Source organism: Pogonomyrmex barbatus, unplaced genomic scaffold (genome assembly GCF_055798465.1).
Source record: "Pogonomyrmex barbatus isolate J1 unplaced genomic scaffold, ASM5579846v1 scaffold28, whole genome shotgun sequence".
Lineage (NCBI taxonomy): Eukaryota > Metazoa > Arthropoda > Insecta > Hymenoptera > Formicidae > Pogonomyrmex > Pogonomyrmex barbatus.
Window position 1 is genome coordinate 137,504 of NW_028297125.1, and position 11,669 is coordinate 149,172.

General features: G+C 47.2%; 2 protein-coding genes across 2 annotated transcripts; one reads left to right on the forward strand and one right to left on the reverse strand.

Moving 5' to 3' along the window:
• Positions 1 to 365: 365 nt before the first annotated feature.
• Positions 366 to 5,953, forward strand: LOC148936179 (uncharacterized). Its single transcript, XM_089078701.1, is given in 1 exon segment — positions 366 to 5,953. A coding segment is annotated over 1 exon segment (3,948 nt). The 5' UTR covers positions 366 to 1,080; the 3' UTR covers positions 5,029 to 5,953.
• A 793-nt stretch (positions 5,954 to 6,746) lies between these two features.
• Positions 6,747 to 7,295, reverse strand: LOC148936180 (uncharacterized). Its single transcript, XM_089078689.1, has one exon. The coding sequence runs from the start codon at positions 7,293 to 7,295 to the stop codon at positions 6,747 to 6,749; it is 549 nt and encodes a 182-aa protein (XP_088934815.1).
• Between the last annotated feature and the right edge of the window lie 4,374 nt (positions 7,296 to 11,669).

An 11,669-nucleotide genomic window follows, 5' to 3' on the forward strand; every position in this document is an offset into this window, starting at 1 on the left:
TCAATATCCTTCTTAGTGAGGGAATTCTGATTAAAATTTATTATACTGATACTTAATGAAATTGATGCACATTCTATCAACCTTTTCAAATTCCCTTTCTCTTGCTCGATAGAGATTACTTCATTTTTTATATAGCCAAGTATACATATTATAGGGTCGACACATGTATCAAATATATGTTTTTTTATTTTTAAGTTGTCAATTTTCTTTTTTAATTCTCTGTGTCGTCTGCAATAAAATTTACTATATTTTAAAAGGAATAAACATTCATCATTAGTTATAGGAGATGATAAATGATTAGGTATATAACTTCCATTAACCTTATATTCTCCAATAGCAGGATCGGATTGTGCCTCAAAAAGTGCGCCTAAATCACGCCCACCGCTGACAAAGCGGATTGCGGCAAGCGATACTTTATCCGATGAATTATTATTTTACCAAGCGATAGCGAATTGTGCTAATCGCGCAAATATGGTGTAATCGCTCGACGTGAAGCAACTGTGAACCGGGTTGCGCGGCCCTTACGTGGAAAACCGCCGCGCGACCCAGAAATATACCGCGAACGCTGACGAACATGTTGATGACACGGCAAGGACCGGCCGCCCGGAACAGGATAAAAACGGAAGACCGATATGAGGAGAGGACTCGTCGAGATCCGCGTGCCGTCACGTCTGTCGCGGTCCGAATTAGAAAAGACAAACTGTATTGAGTGTTAATAAAATTTATTAAAATAAAAAGGAAGTGGTGAGTACTTCCTCCCCGCCGACTCCTGGACCGATCCTCCGAAACGACCCGCACAACATATCTGGTGGCAGCGGTGGGATCGTTTCGCAGCTATACTCAGTCATCTGGAAGGAACAAACGATCGGAATTCAAGGAAAAGGCCGGAAAAGAAGTCGACATCCCTGCAGCGAGAAAGAGCCGGTAGAGCCACAACGCAGAGCATATCAGTGACACCGGAGAAGCCACGACCTACCGCAACAGCCAGCGCCGCGTCACAAACATGCGAATTGCGAGCGTAATGTAAGTCATAGAAAAATAAGCCAAGCGCATTAGATAGCGAGAGAAGCGTGTAGGTAGATGTCGAACGAGGGAGTTAACCAAACTCCTGCCCAAAGAAACACGTCGTGGCTACATAGTGCGTCAGCCAGCCGAGCGCTCAGCCCGAGCCCTCCGAGCCTTGAGCAGACGGAAAATTCACGCGATCCGCGCGATAACGTACGCCGCGATTTAAGTAATTATTATTCTGACGATAGTCTGACGAGTCAACCGGAACTACATCCGAACATTGTAATTGAACGCGTGTTTTCGCTTAGTGACATAGATAATAGCCTACTACCGAATAGTGAGAGACGCGACGACGCTCTATTACAACCAACAGACGCAAGATCTGACCATAGCGACGGCACAAACGCAAGTAATCCTAGCCGCGGAGAGTTCTCATTGACATCTTACGATAGTAGCGTGTTCGATCCAACCGAATTTTACACCGCTTCACGAAACATAAATCCAGCGGAAATGGCAAATCAACCCTCGGGCACACCGTTAAAATCGATCACGGAAGAACAACAAGTAGTAAACAAAGAATTGGACGACGAAGTAAAAAGGATGAGAGCCACTTTAAGCCAGGCGCACTGGAAACCTGACCCGGCGGAATCTTCGCACGACGCGCGAGATGCAATGTTGGTCGAATTGATAGAAGGCATGCGAGCACTACAGGGCCGCATAAGCCAACTAGAAGTCGTTAATTACGATCGGAGTGCAGAAAATGACGAACCGATAGAAATGACATACGGGCGTACACGAGACGATGTCCGAAATTCGCGAGATCCCGCACATACGTTTATGAAATTGAAAGAAGCCCGCGATATGATTCCGGAAATGGACGGATCATCGCGGAACCAAGTTCAAAAATTTTTAAATGCAAGCACGTACGCGATGAGCGAAATAAATCCTGCCGACGAAAAATCATTATTAAAAGCGATCCTGTGCACGAAACTAACAGAGAAAGCCATGCACGATTTCCAAACAAGGGATATACGCACGTTCATGCAACTGAAGCGCGAGATCGAAATGTGCTATTTGGCAAAGCGTAGCACTACGCACATTCAGCGAGAGTTTAATATAACCCGTCAAAAACCCGGGGAAAGCGCGCGAGAATACGGACTCCGCGTTGACAAACTAGCAATGGAACTCTATCAATCTATGGTAGAAGGACGCGAGCACACCGCGGAACAACGAAAGGCAATCCTAGATACGATACAAGAATTAGCCCTAGAAAATTTCCAACTAGGATTACGTGACGAGATACAAACAATAGTACGATCCAGGAACTATACGAATTTAACAGCCGCGATGCTAGGCGCGACAGCCGAAGAAAAATTAAAAGGTAGCCAACCTATAAAAATGTATAATAACGAGAAAGCTAGAAGCAACCAAGAACAGTATAGAAACCGCAATCAAAAACTGGAGTGCCACAAATGCGGTAGGCTAGGACATTTGGCGCGCGACTGTCGTTCAAGCCGATACACAAATAAATATCCGCTACCGCGAGCCGAACGACCGACGAACGTAAATAATATCGAGAAATACTGCTCGTACTGCAAAAAGGCAGGTCATAAGCGCGACGAATGCTAGTCACTGAACGGCCGCCCGAGAAAGGGGCAACCGAGACGCACGAGACAGGATAATGAAAAAGAGCGACAAATAAATACCGCTGTAATAATGAGAAAGAATAAGCAGCAAAGGGAGAGCGATGACCTATCGTTCACAAGCAGTGGCGACGACGAAGAAGAAGAGAAACCGAGAACAAAGATAACGCGAACCGTACGCGAGCATCAAGTGACACAGGTGAATACGCCTCACACAAACGCCACGTTAGACTTGATTACCCTGCCGATGCGAGAGACAAAAATGGGAAAAACAAGTTTCCTCCTCGATACAGGCGCCACTTTGACATTAATAAAAGTAGGAAATCTAAAGGGAAACACACTAATGCGCGAAGAGCGTTTAGCCCTAACCGGAGTTACGGGCCACAAGATACACACACTCGGAAAGATAAGAGCAACGATAACGCTAGGAGACCGAGAGATACGGCACACTATGTATGTGGTAAGAGATGACTTCCCAATAAATTACGAAGGGATACTGGGACTAGACTTTTTGAATAAACAGCAAGCGAAATGCGATCATGGGAAAAAACAAGTCCGTATTGGCAACACAACTTTCAAACTCTATCCGTACAAGAAAACCATGCTAACGCCTCGCAGTGAAACCATAATTCAGGTAGTAACCGATCGGAATAGCATTGGAATAGTAAATGCAGTCGAAACCAAACCCGGAATCTTCATAGGAAATTGTTTGGTCATACCGGAAGAAAACGTATGCCCAATAAGTGTGATAAATACCACAGGAGAATCCGTTGAGATAACAACGCCGCTAGTCACGGTGGACGAGATAAGGACAAAAGACGCCGCACACATGTATACCATGGAGGTGTCAAGTAACGAAACAAGCGACGAGCCCATTCAAGCTCGTAAAGAAAAATTGCACAGACAAATGCGAACCGAGCATTTAAATAAAGAGGAAAAGAAAACCTTGCACCAGATTTGCGAAGATTTCTGTGATATCTTCCACCTAGAAAACGATCGCCTATCGTACACTAATGCAGTAGCACATGAAATAAATACGCGAGCAGATAGCGCGCCGGTGAATGTCCGACCATATAGATTACCAGAGAAACACAAGGCAGAAGTAAATAAACAGATAGCGAAAATGCTGGACGACGAGATAATCCGTCCCAGCACGAGTCAGTGGAACGCACCCTTACTAGTAGTACCAAAGAAAATAGACGCATCTGGAGAGCGAAAATTACGAATAGTTGTGGATTTTCGGAAATTAAATGACTTAACAATCGGCGATTCTTTCCCGCTCCCGAATATCACTGACATACTAGATCAACTAGGAAACGCGAAATATTTTACAACATTGGATTTAGCATCGGGATACCATCAAATCCCCATGCATGAGGAACACAAACAAAAAACAGCATTCTCCACACCTTACGGGCACTACGAATTTAATAGAATGCCTTTTGGACTAAAAAATGCGCCCGCAACATTCCAGAGACTTATGAATTCCGTATTAACCGGATTACAAGGCCTCAAATGCCTAGTCTATCTAGATGATATCGTAATATATGGACCAAATTTGAAAGAGCATAACAAAAGACTAATTGAAGTATTCAAAAAACTGAGAAACTACAATCTGAAACTACAACCGAATAAATGTGAATTTTTAAGAAAGGAAGTGACATACTTAGGACACATTATCTCCGAAAACGGTATAATACCGGATCCTGCGAAAATAACGGCCGTAGCAAACTTTCCAATACCAAAACGGGTAAAAGATGTGCAATCCTTCATAGGATTAGCCGGATATTACAGAAGATTCATTGAGAATTTTTCGAAGATAGCAAAACCCCTGACAAAACTAACAAAAAAGAATGAGAAGTTCGTTTGGACAGCGGAACAACAGAACGCATTCGAAACATTAAAAGAAAAGTTAACGACCACACCAGTTCTAGCTTACCCGGACTTCACTAAACAATTTATAGTAACGACAGACGCATCCGGATACGCCATCGGAGCAGTATTGTCGCAAGGGCCAGTAGGCCAAGATCGACCAATTGCATACGCAAGCAGAATTCTGAATAAAGCGGAACAAAACTATAATACAACGGAGAAAGAATTGCTAGCCATAGTATGGGCCGTCAAACACACAAACATAACAAGTAAGATCACCTTCCATCGAAGGGGGGGAGGGATGCCGCGAGCGCCAAGTAAGGGACACATGAAAGCCGAACCCCCATGGTTCTCTTCCATCACAGGGGGAGGGATGTCGCGAGCGCCGAGAATGCAATCACGCCCACCGCTGACAAAGCGGATTGCGGCAAGCGATACTTTATCCGATGAATTATTATTTTACCAAGCGATAGCGAATTGTGCTAATCGCGCAAATATGGTGTAATCGTTCGACGTGAAGCAACTGTGAACCGGGTTGCGCGGCCCTTACGTGGAAAACCGCCGCGCGACCCAGAAATATACCGCGAACGCTGACGAACATGTTGATGACACGGCAAGGACCGGCCGCCCGGAACAGGATAAAAACGGAAGACCGATATGAGGAGAGGACTCGTCGAGATCCGCGTGCCGTCACGTCTGTCGCGGTCCGAATTAGAAAAGACAAACTGTATTGAGTGTTAATAAAATTTATTAAAATAAAAAAGAAGTGGTGAGTGCTTCCTCCCTGCCGACTCCTGGACCGATCCTCCGAAACGACCCGCACAACAATACGTAATCCAGCGCCCACACCGGGGATACGTAGAGCATCACCGAGTGAACGACACTGAAGTACAGTAACCGCTTGTTAACCGAAGGCCCACGCAAATTGAGCATCAATATACTAAGGGCGTTTAAAAGTCTCTTCGCCTTCAACCAGCCTGAGATGCTCGGAAAAACGCCACCGATCATCGATCACAACTCCCAGATATCTCATAGATCCCCTAGTGAGACACCCTAGACAACAGTCGATTCCAGGGAGATCCGTAAAGGATCCGAATTGGCACCGCGAGGACAGAAAAGGAGAGCCTCTGTCTTAGGCGGAGAGACCTCCAAGCCCAAACTCCTAATGTGCATTAGCACTATCTCGCAAACGAGGTTCGCCCTGTGTCGCAGGGGCTCCCTCGACTCGCCCGACACCAACAACAACGTGTCGTCCGCGAAGCAGACGGCGTGCGTGCCTCCCGGGAGACCCAGATTGAGTATGGCATCGTACGCAACGATCCACAACAGTGGATCAAGGACCGAATCCTGGGGGACACCACACGACATCCCATAGGTCACCGATCTGCCGTTACTCTTGACCGCGATCACCGATCAATTCAACAAATAGTCCCTAATGACGTCGATCAAATAGGGGGGAACGGACTTGAAACACAAAGCCTCCACGATGCAATTCCACGGCAGGGAATTAAAGGCATTCTTAATATCGAGGCTGATAGCCAAACAATGGTTACCCCGCGCGGTGTATTCATCGACAATCTTCCTCATATGAAGGATCGCGTCGCAGGTAGACCTACCGGAGCGAAATCCACACTGAAAGGGGCTGATGCCCCCATTCGGAAGGGATTGCAGATACGCTAAAATCCTATTCGCTATGATCCGCTCCAATATTTTGCCCAGATCACTCAAAAGGCAAATAGGACGGAAGGACGAAGGAGCGTCGTCCGTTTTACCCGGCTTCCGGATCAGAACGAGCCTCGCGCGCTTCCAAATGGACGGAAATACGCCTTCTGAGGCAACGAGTATAGCATAACGGCATGCAACGCTGGTTAACAATGTGAGCCATTGAGGCTACGCGGGCGGTAATGCCATCAAGGCCCGGTGCGGTACGACGAGAACGACTTCTTGAGCGCAATTTCGACTTCAGCAGCCGTAACCTCCGGAACGTGATCACGGTCAGATCGAGACATCACCCAATTTATCTTCTCTCTGGACCGGAACAAAAGACAGACGATCTCGCCAATACGAGAGAAGCCAAATAATCGATCGGGGCCAGGGGCTCGCGATCCCTGACCCGCCTTATCACGATTTTGTATGGGCGACTCCAAGGGTCCCTGTTGATCTCATCGATGAAATCAGCCCACGCAGCCTTCTGCGCCCTAGAGATCGCGGACTTGACCCTTCTCATACTACGACGGTAAGAGAGGCGAAGAACTTCAAGTCGCCAGCTGAGATATTCCTTTTCCGTGCCCTCACGTATCTCCTTCTCGCCTTGTTGCAGTCGGAATGAAGGAGCGCGATTTCTTCGGACCACCAGTACGCCCTTCTCCGATGACGAGACCGGATCTTCGGCATAGACGCGTCACAAGCGATCGTAATGTCGCCAGATAACCGAGCTGCCAGCCGTTCCGCGTTCGACGAGGAATGATCAACCTCCGTGAGCGAGGACTGAATACGGAAAAATTCCTCGAACTTGTCCTTATCGAGGAGCGCGGCACTCCAGCCTATAACGGGGCACCTAGCAAAGATTTCATCGGAACGAGGATGATCAATGTTCCAGTATATAAACCGGTGATCGGACATCGAGCAATTGAACTCGTCCACCTTGCACCTGACAGAGCTACGCGGAACGTCGCTCGACAGGCACAGATCGATAACCGACCGACCCTGAACTCTCTCGCACGTGGAAATTCCGAGATCGTTGGCTACGTAAAGATCCATCATGTACTCCATCCAGTACTCCAACAACTCGCCACGGTCAGAGGTAATCCGATCACCCCAATATGTCAAGCGCGAATTAAAGTCACCAGCGATGACAAATCTAGTCTCAAGTTAGGACCAATCACGTCATGAATGTTATTTAAAAGCGCGTTAAACTCCACCACGGTTCTGCTAGGCGGCGAGTAGCAACTAATAACCAGGTAGCCGTTGATCGTGACAGCCACAAAGTCGGTAACGCAAAGGACGACGAGATATAACCCTTGTTACGTCAAGACCGCGGGGACCCCTCCGATAAGCTCAGCGGCAAATTATTGAGAACGCTCCCGAAGAATTTCAGCAAATTACGCGGCTGACCTTGCGATTAAACCGACGTCGAGTAATTATTTGACCGTGAGCGGATCAGTGAGATGGAGAAATTTAGTCGGCGCGATAAAATGCCGTTGGGAGCGGGATTCGTCTCATCAAGATAATATCGGCCGCAGAAGTTTTCTGTGGTGTTACCTAATTCCCTGAGTACTTCCAGAGATACGACAAAAACCTCGGTGCATTCGGGGCAAAGCTCGATGTCACGGACTATCACGAGACTGATACGGCAGTTATCACAATGATCCCGGGCGAAAGTGTACCCAAACTGGAACGCGTGGGCCAGTTCCAGACGATACGTAAGCGTCCCTTCTGGTATTTCCTCCTTGCCTTCCTTGCAGGGAACGATTTGGCGGTAGTGTCGTCTACGTGTCGATATCCAAATGTGGTAAGGCAACGTACCGTACTCATACGATATTTGTATACGGCGGCTGGGTGAGTGCGCGGGTCTCGTGGTTCGAGGAAACAAGGCGGGCACATTACATCAGATAACGGGTGTTAACATTACGCGGCGAATATTCAACGTTAAATAATATTTCGAAGCTAGAATATTTCTATACGCAACGGTAGAGCGACTCAAAACCCTACATGCCTTAAAGGAAAGTAGCAAGGGAGGCAAAAAAAAGGGGTCGATCGTAAAACCTTTTCGGTCGGGTGATGCGACTATGCGGCGGTCGCTCGACGCGAACAAAGCGAATGATGTAACCCGAAAGAATCCTGAGCACGACGAATATACTTATATTCGTTTACATCTAATTTTCTTATACGTATACTTTATATTTCACCGGTGCAAACGTATGCCCGGTGGGAAAACGCGAAAGCAACCGGGAATAAGACTCAATGCATAATTCTCACTTACCTTTCGGTGTTTGCTCTACGCAGATACTCTTCGAGAGAGATACGTAATCGAAAACTGCTTCTTTGGTAAGCTGCTACGGGCGCGGATGGGGCTGGCAGGGCGCTCCAGAGGCGATCATGCACGAGGAGTTCGTACTCGCCGTCGTAAGTCACTCCTTCGCCGATGATTGCGTTGTGGTCGTAGATCGCGGCCACGTGGGGATCGTATTCGAGTCGCCGAAGTGCGTTGTTGCGACCCGCGCGATTCTTCCGCGATTTAGGCATACGGGCGAGTGTTAATTTATTAAAGCAATGAGATTGAGAAATGTTGCGAAGAGACGTTGTGGTAGCAGCGTCACTTCGGATAGAAGGCTACCACGTGCTCGAAGTCCGTTGTTCCCTTCGTGGTAAGTGCGTACTCCGCACAACACCTTGGCCCGGTGACAGAATGGAATTCTCGCTTTAGCCACTAATTATTCGATAAAAGAAGACTTGAGTTATTATAAACGCCCGTTGCCTCTTTAGCCTCGCGAACACATCCGTTATTATCGGAACCTCGGAGTCAAAGGATGAGGTAATGAAGAACACGTGGCGTTAAGTAAAAATCGATATATTCAGATATTCACTGAATTTACTTACACTCACGAACAAGATGGTACGGAATACTATATATATTAAACTAGAAATTGAAATATTACTAGCTAGGATTTGAACTAAATCTAGAGATTGAAATACACTTAGACTTGAACGAGACAAGGATTTAGGAACGACGCTCGCACGGTGTTCACTGATCGACGACGCGCACAAGAGTGCTCGAGTATGGCCGTGCGTTGTAGCGCGTGCCTGCGGCGGCGCTGTTGCGCAACATGGCGGTAGCGTGGGTACGCCAACGCACGTGGCGTTGGCGGCGGCATAGACTATAGAGCTAGGCTAGATGTGCATATCTATGGCGTTGGTCGGCCAATCAGCGCGTGGCTGACTGGAGATGATGCGCGTAATAGTAACGCGAGCTTTATTGTAGTAATAATCTTACAATTAATTATATTAATATCGTTATCGTTAACATGATTTTGTTATTGATGTAAGTGTTATATTTGACATGCTAATTATTAATCTGACTATTATCATTAAATTTATTATTAATTATTAACTATTAACCTATTAGTATTATTATTATTTAACGGTGTAAATTAGCGGTGATTATGCTATGAGTAAGGAAGGTGGTAATTATTATTACTATTTATTATTTTATTTATTATTATTATTTAATTTTATTAAATAATAATAAGGGAGGGTGTGCGTCACGGCGGGGCCCGACCACGAACCAGTCGTGAAAACTCGTAATTATTTTGCGAAAAAATACCACCTCAGCCAGGAATCGAACCTGGATCTCCTGCTTACCGAGCAGGCATCTTATCCTTTCGACTACCGAGGCATGTGATGATATTTATCGCAAATAACGTGTTTAGAATAACACGTCAACAATACAATGATACATATATATATTATTTTAGGAAAAATGCTTACTATTATCGGTTATTTAATAATTTGCAACCTGTGAGATTGCCTATATAATACTTATATTTACTATGGTGTATGTGTACTGGCGGTAAGGCGCATCACGTGGTACGTCGACGGCAGGAGAGCCGGTTGTTGCCAATTTCGGCGGTTAGAGTAATGGCGCTTCTGCGCAGGTGGGATAAAAGGAAAAGGAAAAATTTTACCCGTTGGCTCTCCTGACGTCACACCCTTATTGTATAACACTAGGACAGCACAGTTAAGATTATCCGAACAGAACCACATACCCGAACCGGCAGGCCTGTAGGGATCCGACGACTGCAACCGCAATCCTGCGCTCCTCTATCCAGCGGATCATCAGGTCCTGTGCCATCTTGTTATGATTTAAATTGATCTGAAGGACCTTAGTCATTATGGAGGTCCATTTCCACGTTCTCTGCAGCATCCAGCCTCCGAACTGGCTTGAGCTTCCCCGGGAACTTGATCGCCCCGCAACGCACACTACCGATTCGATGATTGTGCTGAATATCCGCCTCAAAACACAAAACACAACGAAGCACTCCGGAACATTGCTTAGCTACGTGTCCCTTTTCACCACACTTGTAGCACGAACGGATCTGTCGATACCTCTTGCACGCCGAGCTCAAGTGGCCAAAATCGAAACACCGGTAACACTGCATCTTTCTCTGGGGTTCAAGAGTGACCCTGACATTGGAGTAACCGATCATAAACCGGCCCTCCCGCACGAGCCTCAACGCCACTACGAGAGGACATTTGACCCAGACAACGTTGAGCCTGTTCCCTGTTCTGTTTGAGTTTTAGAGGGGCACTGGGATCGATACCGACACTTTTACAGTTACACGTACTCGCAATCGCGTTTACTATCTCTCCTCTCGACATGGAATCCTCTAGACCGTATAATTTGACTTCAGTCATTTTTACAGGATGGATGACCTTCACACTGGGACTCACCACTTGCCTGATCTTGTCGGCCAGAAGATCCGCCTTGGCCGAGTTGTCCTCCCCGTGTACCTCTATGAGGACATTGCCGGCACCGGTGTATCTTGTGCTGGTACGAGAAATACCCTGTTGACTCAGGGGAACCATCTCCCTGACCTTCCTAAAGGCCTCGGGAATCATCTCCTTGTCCTTGAAGTTAATAACCACGACGGAGGACCTGGGGGGTCGACGACAATCGCTCACACGCCGATTCATATCCTCATCCTTCCCCGAATCCCTTCTCCGAGGGACTCCCTTTCCCCCTCTCCCCAGACCGGGTAGAGAGGGGGGGAGAAGCGAGTCTCTCTTATCCTTTCCATTGGTCCTCTTCCTCTTCATCCTTCTATCAACCGTCCTCCACTCTCCGTCAGTGTCCGTGACGGAGGGAAGGAAAACGTCCGTAGCCGACAGGTCCGAGTGATCCGGCAAAGACTTCACGGTCGAGGATTTCCTAGGCTTGTTGTCCTTGATTCCTACTCTCTTAACCACAGAAGAACTCGCGGATTTACGTTTTTCAGGCGCATGCGCCACGGAACTCGGGCCAAGGAACCCATGAGAGATGAACAACTCCACCAGCCGACTAAAGACCACCGAGGCCACTCTCTCCTCAACCACCGGGAGGCTATAGGAACCCCCATCATCCCGCGCGGGGGGAGCACACACCTCGCT

Excerpts from the sequence above, each read along its gene's own strand:
- LOC148936180 (XM_089078689.1), bottom strand. The coding sequence starts at position 7,295 with ATGGAGTACATGATGGATCTTTACGTAGCCAACGATCTCGGAATTTCC.